Genomic DNA, 15202 nt, shown 5'->3' on the forward strand with positions numbered 1-15202 from the left:
GATGGACCCTGCCCCCGATCGGTGTGCATATGTCTCAGAGGGCAAGGCTAAAGCGATTTGATGGCTTTTGTAGTGGGGAAAGAGGAATGAGAGTACTGATATCCTTGCTGACCTGTGCAGAGTTTGCCAGAACCATGCTCACTGCCTCAAAAGAACTTTGGTGACTATTGTAATAATTGTAAAGGCTATCTCTGCCTGAGTGCCAGTCCTCTGGAATAACCTCTTTATTTTTTAAACGTGTATAAATGGTTTGACAGGAAATCAACAGACAAAAATAACGTGTTATAGCTCTATTTTCATTAATGCGCTCAAACACAGAGCCTGACTTCTCACTGAAAAGGTGGAACCCGTCAAAGCGCATATCCATTGTAGATGCCTGTACATCACTGGAAAATCTTGTGTAACACATCCATGCATGTCGACAAAGTACAACACTAGGCTCAACAACCCTCACCAGTCAATCAGTAGTATCTAATCCAGGGTAGATAACACATTTGGTGGGGTCTTGTCTATCATAAATGGTCATAGTCAAAGAAGCCTCACTTTTTCCATGACCGCCAGCAAAATCTTGCTGGCCATATCCCACAGGGCACATATATGGCATAGAGTAAACAGACAGCATTTACAGACTACAATGCCAGATTGGCAGAGGAAATTATCTGTTTGCCAAAAGACTCAATCCTCTTGGATTACCATTCTGGAGGGGTGGTGGAGAATGAATTAGGATTCGCCTTACTGGTTAAGGCCTGAACTACAAGACTTTCTGGAGTATGTTTGGTTAGAAATTCAGGGTAGCCAAGAGTCAGTTTGTGATGCCTGATCACCTGCCTATCTACCAGTGGGCAGGAAGAAGGCTTTGACCAAGTGGTCATGTAGGTATCAGTGAGGGCATCATTGAAATGGAGCAAGGGCTCAGAATTAGCTGGCCAGGATGTAAATTGTCTATTAGGACATTTGTCTATGTCTCAATTGAAATCCAGAACCTCTTCAAGACCACTACTGCAAAGGAGGCCCTTCCTTTTTTGTTGGCCAAAGTGGTGACTCAAGCTCTGCCTTAGGAGAGGTGTCAAGCCCATTGATCTCCTGCAAACTCATGTAGAAAGCATCACCTGTGTACTGAAGAGGAAAAATGTGACCCCATCATCACCATCTTCATCCACATCCGGGGGTATCCTTTGATGTCAGTGAGAGCCATAAAGATAATAGAACCTCTCCTTGTGTGTATACCCTGGTAGAGACAGTGAGTCAAAGTCAAAGTACATAACAACCGGATGCGCATTTGTTAATTTTTTTATGCGATATCAGTTAAGAGCAAGCTAAAGTTGCATCAATTTCTGACACTTATCAGCACTGGATCCTCTTTCTGTAATCATGACATCGATATGTAAGGGTCCGATGAAGGTCTTGGAGGTAAAATTGAAATATGTACCAGTGTCAGTGTAGGGCCCAAATCAGGTCGCAAGGGGTCAGAGGTGCTATAGATGACTCTGCCAGCAGAAATCGTACTGGGTCACTGCTGGCAGATCCATCCTCTACACCTCCTTGGTTCCTTGGAGCACACAGGTGCACCAGAGGTAACCGGTGCAACAGGATCAATTTAAGAATCAGCTCCATGCACAGAGACCTAAAAGGTGACCGAAACTAATATTGATGCCATTGCACCTTCTCTGTAGGTTCAGAGTGGAAGGATGGGGTTGAATCCTGCTTAGTTTTTCTAAGTTTGCGATTGTACTTCTATTTCAACTTAATGGAGAACTTCGAGATTGAAGCTAACAGATCACAGAAAAGTCCTTGGGACCAGGATAAAGTGCACTCTCGCACCTTTAAGCAGAATTTACATAAAGGGTCCAAAGTGTTCTTGTCTAAGCTTACATACATCTTTGTATTCCAGTCAAGGATCGTCTTTGGGTTCAAGACGACACATTTATGTCATGGTTTCGAATTGTGGTCTGGAACTCAGACACTAGAGACCCATCTCTTGCCTGTCCCTGACGGACCTCTGTTTTCTGCAATTGCAGAATGGTTTGGAGCATGTGGCTTTGGGATAGGACATTGTTACCAAGCATGCTAAAATTAATTTTGAAAGTCATCAAAAGACCAGCAAAAGTGGAGCTTCTTGCACAGCATCCAGAGGCACTTGAAGAATTGAATTGAGATCAGCACACAAAGGTGGCCCTTATAAACATCTCCGCTCCGTCACTTCTGGGGTCAGTAGAGCCACACTGTGACAAATAGCAGTGTGTCGAAGCACTGATTAAGAAAAGTTTACGGTTCCAGTCTGGCATCTGTGGAGTAGTCTAAGGTGAGGAATCTGCAATTAAAAGTATTCATCAGATGTACCTTTTAAGTGTACATGTCTCTTATTATTTAAACAGCATTAAAGCCAAAATAAGTGTATTTATAGGGGTTGTATAAATTATAAATACCTAAATGAACTAACAGATAAAAATATATTCTGTACTAAAGTGAACGTATTGTATCACTAAGGATTAAAAAAAAAACCTGAATGATAAATTGGCAAATCGAAATAGAATCAAAAAGAAGGATTAGCATAAACAAAAGTAGTGTAAGGATAACAGTAAAATCACATTAAAATATATCCTTACCTGGCCATTGGAATCTCCAAACAATGTGCATAAGTGTGGAACCAACTTGCTCAAAACTAGCTGCTGTGCACCATAGCTGCAAAATATATATATATAAAAAAGGAAATGCACTTAGGTGGATATTGATGAATGTAAACATTTTAAAACGGCATTGTACAACATTCAAGTTAACGTGCATCTGTAGAATGGTCTATTCATTTATTATATTGCCTTGGATACAGGCAATAAAATTTCAAGCAAAAGAACAAAGAGCAAAACGTTATTTCATGTAAGAACAAAGCTCAATTGTTACAACACAATTATAATTGAAAATATATATCCAGAAAGTGGTCCTCAAAGTGTTTTTGAAAGACAAATTAAGCAGAGCAAGTAGACAGCAGAAGTTTGGTCCAAACTTTACCAGCAGGTAGTGTGAAGAACAAAGTATGAAAGAGTTCACAGAGGTATAAGAAGTGACATGAAAGCAGTAACAGATTATGCTAGGCTAAAAAAGCAGGAGTAGCAGTTCGATAAGCAGAGAAAAGATGAGGCGGAAACAAGTGTTTGAACTATCTGAAGTAAAGTAAACAGGTAGTTAGGATCACCAATGTATAATGGATGGAAGCTAATACGAAAAAAAAAAAAATACTGAAGCTAACATTTGATCGAAAAACTATACATACAAATATAAAAAATGAGTGGCTGCACTTGGACAGATAAAAACAAATATTCCAAATACAGTCTCATTCTGGAGTCATATTCAATAATCTATTCTAGAACCAGTTCTGTTGCCAGTCCTGTTCACAGAGTACCAGGGGCCAGCCTGCCCCTTCAATGCAGGCTAGGTAGCACCTCTCCCGGGAGAGGGGGGGGGGGGGCAAGAGCAGCTGAGTGAGGTGCACAGGAGGGGGAGGATGGAACGGGGTGTCATGTACAAGGCATAAAATTGAGGTGTAACACAGCCCCCAAAATATGGCCCTATTAGTCTTCCACTGCGAGCCTCACTCGGAGGCTGAAGAAACAGGAGGGAGGAATAATAAGGGGGCTCGTGGGAGATGGACAGGGACGATGGTGTGGGGAAAGAGGCATGGGAGGCATGCATAAGAGGAAGGATAGTTAAGAGAGAGCGGAGCAAAGAAGAGGAGGGCTATAGAGAGGAGGAGGGTGTTGTGTATGCTGCTGAGTCACGCGTGCTCTTTCTCGAATGCTGTTTCTCTTGCGCGCTGTTCTCTCGCGCATTGTGTTTCTTTAAATCACATGTTGTTATTTAAACGTGTTGTATTGCTTCACAGCACGATCTGCTATCGTGCCGTTTCATGGTTAAGATATGTTTAGTCAGTTGCTGTATGCTGACCGATGTATAAGGATGTGTCACTAGGAGATGCTTCTTTTACCTACGAATAAACTACATCTCTTCAACCATATTTTTGTGATCTTGACTTAACAATTTGGCGACGAGGGACGGAACACTTTGGAAGCATTTCCTGGTTTCATTTTTTTTTTTTTTTTTTTTAAATTAACGAGCACCGAAGGATTAAAGGATCTACTAAGTTAATCTCTGGATCTTCAAAGTTAATTTCAGAGTATTTACTTCGATCCATTAAGACTGTGGGAGTTTTGTTATTTTACCTAGATCGTTTAAACGCCTTTTCTTTAAATCGTTTGCTGCCTGCTAAGCGCGAAGGTTGTCTTCATCTACTTCCTTCTTACACGCTGCACAATGTTTGCGTATGAGGAGCCTTGATTGGTTTTTCTCCAAGCAGAGAGGTGATTGGATCAACTGGTTTAAACGCCACTCCCCTTTACCGGTCTCGGAAAGAAAAGAGGTGACTTCTTCATTTTGTCTCCTAATCGGATTTCATGAAGAGTAAGTTATTTCTGGTTTAAGTTTATTCATCGGCAGTTTGAAGCTTTAAGAAGAAAGGAGGTGACTTTTTATTTACTTTCAATCGGATTTCACGAACAATTGATTGAAGCATTTTGAGGAAGACTCGGCAACCGCTCCTGTTTTTGTTAAAGTGAAGAATTCTTTCTTCAACAATTTACTTGAATTCGTGACTGTTTTTAATAACACATTATTTTACTTGTTAATTAACTATTTATATACAGTATAAGTATAAAGTGTTAATATGTGTGCACACGGTTATACTCTTTCTCCACCCCAGAGCTATTGGGCAGCTGGAAGTTCCCCTTGCATGCCCTGGATTGAGTGGAAAGCTTATTTTCTAAATTATATTGAAACCTTAGATGCTAATGGTTTTCTCATAGATCTTTTTTGTAAAGACATATCACTGCCATTGACAGGTGTAGATTGAATATCCACATTTTGACTAGAATTGTTTTCCTCACCGGAACAACTAGATGTTGCCCCATCCTTATTACAAATTGTGCCTCCATCCAAATTCTCATCCAAAAACGAATAATCAGTATGGTTCACAGTGGAAAATTTCTTGTAAATAGTCTTATCTGATTTAAGAACAGCAATCCTGTTGAGATTCCATACCTTATTATTTGACAATCTCACAGAATTTTTAAGAATCTCAACAACTTCAAAAGGACCCATGAATGAACTTTCTCCTTTTTTGACCTTCCAAGGTTTTTTAACCTTTACCATCATCCCAACTTCCACAATCGGGTCAACCTTAGAACCAAATTTCTCATGAAAGTATTTTTTGTTATTACAATGGGTGCGAGCAAGATTTTCTTTAACTTTGCCCAAATCTACACTTGAAAAAGTTGATTTAATCAACCATGACGGATTCACTTTAGTCCTAGGGAGCCTTCCCCTCATGATCTCAAAAGGAGAATATCCAGTCATGGAATTTACAGTAGTCCTGTACATCCACACTTTTTTTAAAGACTTCCACCTCCCATCTCTTGCCTTCATTTCCAACTGACTGTATGGCGCTTTTGAAAACTATTAAACCTCTCTATTACTCCATTCCCGCTAGGATTGTACAGAGAAGTTGTGGAATGCACAATGCCTAACCTTGAAAAATATTCTTTAGCCTTATTTGAATTGAATTGAACTCCATTGTCCGTAATAAGTCTAACAGGCAAACCTTCTTCAGTGAAGACCTTATCTAAAAAACACAAAACAGACTCAGTATCTATCCTTTCAACAATCTTGATAATGGGCCAGGCTATAGAGAGGATGAGAGAAAGCAGGTATTTATTGCAGGCCAGGCAGTAAGCACGCACAGATTATTGGGACACTGAATAAAAATGTATCTTAAAAAGTGAGAGGAAACAAAGCATCCTCGAAGAGTGGGAGAAAGGCACGTACATACTAGACATGCACACAGACATGCTCACACAAGCACACATATACGCACTTGTAGGTGCACACACGCTGGCAAACAGACACACTCAGACACATGTACAAAGGCACGCACATTTGCACACTCTCACACGCACAGTCACAAACATAATATACACCCAGGCCAGTCCTTTCCCAGCTCTCGTGATAAATGCCTTTCCCAAAGACTGAACAGGCTTGTCTAAAGCATGCCTTGAGCACGTGTTGCCCCCTTACATTCCGTGCAATTCTGACCTGGCAGCAGCCATTGGAAGGCTGCAATTATCATGAATACTATTTCAAAGGCCCACAATCAGCCCCACAGCTGTGCACTATTAAAGGGAACAGTGATCCACGCTGTGTATCGGGAACAGACTTTTTCCCTGGGTCAGGGCAAAGCAGTGCTTCCAAAGTTATTACATTTTAAATGCAATATGAAATTTGCGGGAGACTGATCTACTCACTATGTTTGTGGCCACTCGTGAGAGCGCTGGTGGGCGGCAGGGACTTCGTAAGTCTTGGAGTGCACAGTCCTTTCTCAGGGGATTGCAACGGTGCCGTCGGCTTCAGTACCCGTGTTGGTGGAGTCTCCCCTTGCTGGATGCGATACGGTGATTGGAGTCACAGGACTGGTTGAGGGCAAGTCAAGCAGACTCACACTCCGGATTAGCAGAGCCTAAAAGCTGATTTTTCTGAACAGGAGTCAAGCCAACATGCCCTTGGAGTTAATTAGGTTGCAAAAGGATGTAGAAAACAGGTCCAGTCCTTCTTAGGGCCCAGGTCAGAGGCAGCAGGCCAACAGCAGAGAAGGTAGCAAAGTGGCAGTCCCTGCTGTAGCACAGCTTCTTTTCTTGGCACATTCTCCCTAGGACCCCAAAGTGAACCCAAATGTGTCATTGAAGTGGACGCGAGTAAAGAGAAAAACCTTTGTGGTGCACAAGCCTCCTTTCAGCCCAGCTTTGATGGTGACCCTGCAGAAAGAAGCCGGTGCCAACAATGGGCTTTTAAGAAACAAACCCCTTGGTGTGTGCAAAGGAATGAGGGGGACTGTGCAAACTATTTTTTCTAGATCGAGTCGTGTGGCTCTCTGAGCATCTGTGAGCCCCGAGGGACCCCATCCTCCGGTTCCAATAGTTAATTAAAGGGGAGAGGGTGCACAGCTAAGTCCTAGGGCCTCCTTGAGGGTCTGGGGACCTCATCCTCGAGGGCAGATAAGTAGTTAAGGAGGGAGCTCAGCCTCCTTCTCGAGGCCAAGGAACTTATCCCCTGGGGCTGTGTAGTAAATTGAAGGGAGCGGAGCCATACTATAGCCTCTATGAACACATCAACCAAGACACCGTGGCTTTCCCTGCCTGCAAGAGAGCGGGCAGGGAAGTCTAATTTGCTCCCACCTGGCAGGTGCAGAAAGCAGCTCCCGTTTAGTGGGACACATGGGTTTCTCCCTGCCCATGCTTTTTTGGCCAGGGAAACGCGGAATTGCTCCTGCTAGCGGCTGCAAAACAAAACTGCTCTCGGTGGGTGGGAGAAAAAAGGTTGCTGGTAGGAGAGCCGGCAGGGCTGCAGGGGTCTTGAAATGCTGTGGGGTATCCTGAGTGGCCGTTGGGTCACTTTAGCTTAAAAAAAATGTTGCAGCCTCCTGCATTGCTCTGTGTCTTTGAGGGAGGTGACAGGGCATCGGGGGGCCCTGTGGCTCAAAATCTACCCTGTCCCTTGGCCCCAATGAAAATATGTGTGGATGTCCTGGGAGGACCGGGTCAGCCATTAAAAAAAAAAGTAATAAATGAGCCACTCCTTTATTATTCACTGCGCCTAGCAAGGAGCACCCCATAATGTTGTTCATGGGCTGATTTCTATATATATTGTACTGCTTGTGGTACCCCTAATTTGGGACAGGGCACCACCACCAGCATGCTTTTTAAGTATTTTGGGTGGCTACAGAGAAAATTAACTCTGTTTCCTGGGGTCTATAGAACAAGAACCCAGTTAATTTATTGATATTTTTAAAAAGTTCCCATAACTGGAGAATTTGCTTTTCAGCTTGGAAGAGCAGAAGACCCCTTGTGTTTGGGTTTGTGGCTGCATTATATGGCTTGAAGTATGTAAAAATAAAAGACTAACATGTTTAATATATATATATATTTTTATACTATAAAGTCCTTCGTGAAATGTTTGTCAAACCCAACAGGCTTACCTTTAATATATATATAATTTACATTAAAATAACCCAAGAAATTCACTGAAAGTATAAAATTACAGTTTTAGTTAGGTGAGAATTTTACGAACAAAATGATTTAAATTCAATAATTATACTAATGTCAAGTAACAGTAACACATTCCCTAAAGTAACTATACCTGCTAATTATCTCCCATATTACATCACTCATGGCATGTTCTACGACAAAATCAATAACATCACTTAAATTGTTAATAGCAACACTGTGGATGGCGGGGGCACAAGTTATCACTTTAGGGCATGAATTACAGTTACTTGAGATAACTATAACTGTTGAATTTCAGTGGTTTGTTCTTTTAAATTTCACCTGACTATAACGTCCCTTCAACCTTTGTATTTTTCAATCAATATATTTGTGAATAAATGTGTGTCTAGTGTGTGTGTGTGTATATGCATACATGTACACATATACTTTTTTTCACTGAAAAAAAATAAAGCTTTATGTAATGTTGCAGGTAGGTGAAAATGCCAGTGGCAACGTAACGTTTTGAACTTAAAAAAAACACTAAAATTCAGCAGTCCTAGTTAGCAAAGCAAACTATAACTTGCACCCCCACCATGTACTGCTTATGGGCTCACATATTACACCACTCATGTAATTTGGGGAGGGGCGCTTGGCTTCCCCTCCCTCCCTGAGCCAACCTTTAATAATAGGGAAGAGGGCACATTCCCCAGGACCAAATTCTATTAGGAAGGGGCGCGTGACCCCTGTGTTGCGTGGCTTATTAGGACACAGGGACCCCATCCCCTGGGGCCATAGGCAATAAAATAAAAGGGGTGGGACTGCGTAGCCCCCTCCCTGAACTTTATTAGGCCCCAGGGACCCAATCCCCAAGGTCAAATGCCATTAAAAAAGGGAGGGGGCATTGATGCAGTTAAACTACTCTGCTCCCAGTTGGTATCTCCCTGGGACAGAGTAATTGAGCTCCGGGGCGATAGTGGTTCCTGGGGCCTTTACAGGTTCTGATAGGGGGGCCGTGTGGTTAGCTTCTTTTTAAACTGTGTTATAGGCTTTGTGAGGGGAGATGTGCGACACCACACCACTTTTGTAGTTGAATTCAGCCTCAGGGGTTGGGGTCCCCGGGGCCATGTTAGGCACAAGGAGAAAGGCCGCATGCCCATTTTCAAGAATTTGGCTTGGGGTGAGTTCCGGGGGCCGCCATCGCCCCCCCTCTTTTTTCCTAAATTTGAACCCAAGGGATGGGATCCCCTGGACTGCCATTAGATCAGGGAGGTGGTTTCTCATATCCCTACCCTTAATTAAAATACTTGACCCTGTGGCCCATACTGCGATCAGAGATGGGTGCTCTCCTCATGTCCCCCTTCCTAAATATATTTTTTTTTAAATGGCATCCCGTCACCTTTTTTGGTGGTTTATTCTGGGACCTGTGGGGGGTTACCCCAACAAGGCCTACGGGCAGGGTGTCCCTACCCTCTCCATAATTGCAGGACAGGGCACTACATCCCCATGTCCTGTAATTGATGGCAGCAACATTTTTCTCATGTTCCTGACAGCCATTCAGAAGGCTCGCTTCCACAGGAGTACGACTCGCGCAAAAGCGAATTGTCCCAAGGGGGAAAACAAGATCTCTGGGCCAATCAGAGGGCTCTGTTTTTTTTAGCTCCTCGAACCCAGCCATCCAGATATACAAATATTTTTACTCTGTAATTTCCAAAAAAAACTACTGCACTACACCAAATCGCAAAAAGTATGCTTTCTTGATCAAGTTCTAACTGCCTGACAAATTTGCGCTACCTAACAAAAAAGCCTATGGAAAATGCATGGGCATTTTGCACCTCCCTTTTTTCTCGGCTCCCGCTTGAAGGATCACCCCGAAACTTTCCAGGAAGGAGCTGATGTGAATTAGCTTTTTTTTTTAAACTTTAGTGAGGATTTGTCAAACACATCAAAGTTATAGTCAAAAAAATCGCTCTGTCTATCGGAAAGCAGACCTAACATAACTACCACTGGAGACAACGAAGATCTAGAGGGAGAGAGGAAGGGGAAGAGAGAGATATTCATTATAGTTGGGCTCAGTTTTCACTCCTACAAAACCATTGAAATTCAGAAGTTATCTGTGCGAACTATAACTCGCACCCCCGCATTGTACTACTTATGACTTCAGATATTACATGGCTCATGGCACCCGCTCACCAATGGGATCGCATGGGATCCAGAAACGTTTGGGTGGGACCCTGCCCAAGATTGCTGCCAACACTTCCTGATTGAAGTGTTGGCAGCCAATCAAATTTCAAAAGGATTTTGGGCTCCCAGCGATGTATATTTTTTAAACTTAAATATCCCAGAAACTACTGAACAGATCTATACCAAATCACAAAAAGCATGCTTTCTGGACCTACATCTGCCAAATTTGGTGCAATTTCATTCAGTGTTCAAAAAATGAAAAATCCCCATAGACATGACGGGGGAAAAATGTCTGGGACCCTCTTTTATCTTGGCCCCTGCTTGGCAGATCACCCCGAAACTTTCAACTCAGCAGCTGAACCAGAAAGGGAAAGTTTTTGGGGAAATTTCGTGAAGATTTGTCAAGCAGTGCCAAAGTTATTGGTAACAAAAAAAACACTATTCCTTTCACCAGTAGGTTATATATATGTGTGTGTGTGTGAATACACAGTCACACTTAACCCCCCCCATTTAATTTCACTTTATTTTCTATTTTTCAACCATAAAAGTACATGATATATAGATGGATATACATATAATAAATACATTTAAAAATCCAGTACGATATAAAACCTTTAACTAAATCCCATCATACAAATTCAGCCCCATAGAACAAATATATGAAAATATATACTAAAATAGCTAATCTCAAGGTTGAGCTATAAAAAGGGCCATATCTACAGGCATACCTGAGTCCATACACACAGTATCACAAAGAGCTGACCAACCCTGACTTGGGAAGGAGAGAGGACACTCGGATAAAAACAAACTAGGTATAGATAAAGCACTTTTTGTGCTGTAGTCAAACTGATTCATTAGAGGTCAGTGCACCTCGGCCTGCTTTCCTGTCCTCTAGAAGCTAAAGAAAATTATTTGGCGAATTCCATCGGCTGCTCAGACGACTATTCTGCAGGCCTTGCTGATCTCCCGAGTTGATTATGGAAAAGTACTATATCTGGGTGCAGACAAGACCTCTGTACATCGTCTCCAGCTCATTCAGAATGCGGCAGCCAGCCTACTTTTTAGGTTGCCTGGGCACGCCTCTGCTTCCCCTCTGCTCCTTCAACTTTATTGGCTCAGGGTTAGTAAGCATATCGAGTTTAAGGCCCCCTGCTACATGTTTAGAGCCCAGCACGACCTGGCCCCGTATACATGCTCGATCTTGTCAAATCTTAACAAACCCACTGGCAACCTCAGATCGGCCAATCTCTCTCTTTTCTCAGTTCCCAGAGTTCGGCTGACTACTATGGGCGGCCGTTCGTTTTCCTTCCTGGGACCTAAACTATGGAATTCCCTTCCGCTAGAAGTCCGGAATTGTCTCCTTGTTTTCCGAAAAAAGCTAAAGACCTTCCTTTTTAGTCAGGCCTAATACTATCTGAGCTTCTTTCTCAATCGTCCCGCTTCAGCGCCGGTAAACCCTGTTGGGTAGCTGCACGCTTTATAAATCTTCTTAGATAAATAAATAAATACATTTGCTCTTTCACACTTTTTAACCCCTTCGATGCAGCTACGGCGCTCGTATGCTGATGACGAGCTGAGCTCGTCATGTTACTCGGGATTTTCGAAATCCCAGCACACAGCGGGAAACCGCTAGCAGTCAAGGTGTTAATCAGGGAATAATATTTGCACCCCAAACTTTAGTTATTTGTAAATAGTGCAGCATATAATTTTCAACTTACACAATCATGCATGTGTCCAGGGCTTACTCTATTTCCATCCTGTACATGTACACTTGGTAACACAATGCTGCATATTGCAATGGTGTTATCAGTGATGGTAATACTGATGTCATTACTAATGTCATTAAATAGGTCATAAGAGATATAATGTGTAAGGTAGTAAGCAGTGCCTGGCAGGGGCGCAATTTATAGTTCCGGACACTAATACTGTTGAATTTCAGTGATAATTAATTTTTTTTAATAGTAGTTTTTATATTATTACAAGGCTTAACTATACCATCACTTTAACGTTTATTTTTGTCAGTGAATTTCTATGGTTTATTTAACGTAAATTAAGATTCTTTTACCATACCTAAATAACTATGTCACTTTAACCAATAGCATTTATAGTGAATTTCATTTTTTTGGGTCATATTCACCAAACTTCCTCACTAAGCATACTTTTTCACCGTTTGCAGTAAAGGGTTGGCTGCAGAGCCTGACATGTGGCCTATCCCTCCACTCTACCCCTCACCTAGTGGGCAGACAGTACTTTGCTGCGCATGGCCTCTGGGTTGGCAGAATGGCCTGGTCAGAGGTCACATGCTGTGCCCAACTGCTCCCCGAGATTTAGCAAGAAAAAGTGGAGGCCCTGAAAGGCATGAGTTACTATTTTGTCTTGAATGAACCAGGAAACTGCTGCTTCTGAGCAGCATTTCATGATTTTTGGAGACTGTGATGCTTGCCAGCTACTAAGTCCTCCTGGGCCAGGTGGACTATTTTGTGTATGGGTCAATGTTGAACTTTGCATTGAGCAAATCCTCTAGCTTGTGTTTTGGCACGATCTACTAGGAGGAAGAGGACATCAGTGGCATTGCGGGAGCATGTTCTTTGGAAATCTATGCCGAATTGTTTTGTGGGCTACCTCACAAACATTCTGCTGACAGGATTTATGGTTTCTGGTGTGAATGAAGATTTTGAAGGTCACTGCAATTTCTGAGGCCTAAGCTATCTGATGGTTTTTTCTCCTCCTTCTTATTTCAGTTTCTGTGTACTGCGCTTATAAGTTCAGAATGCGAATGAGCCGGTAGTCAAAAGCAGTATAAAGTTACCTCTTTATTGAATACATTGCTGTAAACTCTCTTAACATTATGGACCCCTTCCTCCCAACCTTTATAGCCAATAAACAGAAAAAGTATACTGATTGAATTTGTCGAGGGAATGCACACCACAGGAAAGGTGTGCTTTCTATACATGACTAAGACAGAACTTCGAAATTGACAGTGCCATTGTGCCTAGAAGTTGATAATGTTAAGAGAGTTCAGACTAAAGTTAACAGAGCCATAGTAACTTCATCAGTCTCCCTTTGTATCAAAGCTTACTGAAATAAAATTATTCTTGTATGCTACCCAGATAACGTGACTACAAGAGACCATATTGCTTTCTCTGTTCACTCAATAAACCATTATGATCTTACTACGTATCGAGTACTGCTTGCCTCTGATTTACATTGGTGGAAATATTTTAACTGCCTTCACCCAGGCCAAACCGAGTGAATGTTTATCATGAACTATTGTTTTATCCTTCATTTCTATTTGTAAAAGTAATAAACAGAGTAGTGCCTTTTAAGTTGCCGATGTAGGCGATCTCCACTTTGGAGACTCAATTGCTCAATAAAAGCATATTGTAATCGCTGAGTTTCCCCCTTCGGTCTCATGGCCCCTGAAGAGCTCCCCGTTTGCTACAAATTAAAAAAACAAGCCGGTGGTCACAACTGCGCTTTAAAGACCCTCCTGCAGTAAGAGAAACTGTTAAAGAAAATAGTGCCTACAGACTAAAGAAGACGTACCGTGTAACAACTGAAGTAAAAGGGTCAGTCCTCTTGGGAGGTTACACATGAACACAAGGCGGTACTAAGGAGGGACTAACAAGCCTAATGGTGAATCAGATGCCAGAATTTACGAAGGACAATGACACAAGCCTATGACAAATATGGGCGGAGAGAGGGAAGAGCTTCAAGTACATTGACCAACATAGCATGCCTTGAAGCGCAGCGTATGCGCTGCCTTAGCCTGACCAAGTGAGGGGTTGCCAGGTATCTAGCGGTAAAATAATTCGTACCCGTGGACACCGGATCGGTCTCAGCCTCTGGGGGGGCACGTATGAGGGATATGGGGGAGATATGTGGCACTCTGTTCTTTCTACCAAGTTTATGTAGCACTGAGCTAATCCTTAATGATTTATCCCTAATGTGTGCTACATGCACCCAACGTCTCATAAGCCCTAATGGGGAAAGAATGTGGTGTAAACAGGGGCGAGGGTGCCTTGCTTTGATGTTTCACCCTAGGCTACAGCTGTTGTACCTACGACAAATACACAAATTATTACACTTAAACAATCGACCCTTCTTTTCAGCGAGAGGATTTCTGACTCACGTACCTATTACGTGATTTACGGTCAGCTCATCAACTCAAGCGGTCCCTGGATCCCCCAACCTGCCTGGATCCTCCAAGGTGCAAAGAAGTCATGTGCCATGTGAGGGCGGGAAGCTCCGCTACTTCATGATAGGGTGGTCCATCCAGGGTGGGAGTTTGGTGGGTCTAGTATGGGCGCAGATTCCGCAGACAGGAAGTCCGCCCTCCCCTTCCTCCGCTGTTTCATGTCGAACCACTGCCCATTCTGTGCCACGAGCCAGCCAGGGTGGGGGTGCAGGGTAACTGTCTGGGGGTGATGCTTCCTGATCCACTCAACAACCCATTCTGGACACAATAACAATTTTTGTCACATGAGAAGGGTGGTATTGTTTTGCTTCGTAATAATACACATCATTGACAAAAATCGTCCATCTGCTAGCCAGGTACACTTGCTTATGCTTTGCCCTACTCTCCCCCCCCCCCACTCACCCCACGGCCTCACCCCCCCAATACTACACCAATGTTATGAAGTCCATTGATTATACTGAACAAGAAGATACCTAGATTATATGACATCTCTTCATTAATGTAATAACCACTTTCACAATTGCTTTATTAACCTTCTTGTTTTCTCAAATTAACTTGAAAAATGCACCATATGCCCACTCTTTTCTCAAAATGTTCTCGCCAACACAAAATACAAATAGTTACCATTTTTATCACATCGAAAAACCGCAAAACCTTCTTGCTGTTTTAGTCTTTAAAGGTAATTTCAAAATGAAAGGCAAAGGGAGCCTACCTGAAAACTAAAGAGGTGTTGTATTAATAA

The 15202-nt window shown here is 42.6% G+C and overlaps 1 protein-coding gene across 36 annotated transcripts in view; it reads right to left on the reverse strand.

Annotated features, from left to right (window-relative positions):
- CLASP2 (cytoplasmic linker associated protein 2) overlaps positions 1–15202 on the reverse strand; it is a 1795600-nt gene that overhangs the window by 1512649 nt on the left and 267749 nt on the right. For all 36 annotated transcript variants that reach the window (XM_086964693.1, XM_086964694.1, XM_086964709.1 and 33 more), the window contains exon 5: positions 2607–2682. In XM_086964693.1, coding sequence (XP_086820819.1) covers positions 2607–2682 — 76 coding nt within the window. The remainder of the gene's footprint in view (positions 1–2606; positions 2683–15202) is intronic.

Source organism: Lissotriton vulgaris, chromosome 4_1, assembly GCF_964263255.1.
Source record: "Lissotriton vulgaris chromosome 4_1, aLisVul1.2, whole genome shotgun sequence".
Lineage (NCBI taxonomy): Eukaryota > Metazoa > Chordata > Amphibia > Caudata > Salamandridae > Lissotriton > Lissotriton vulgaris.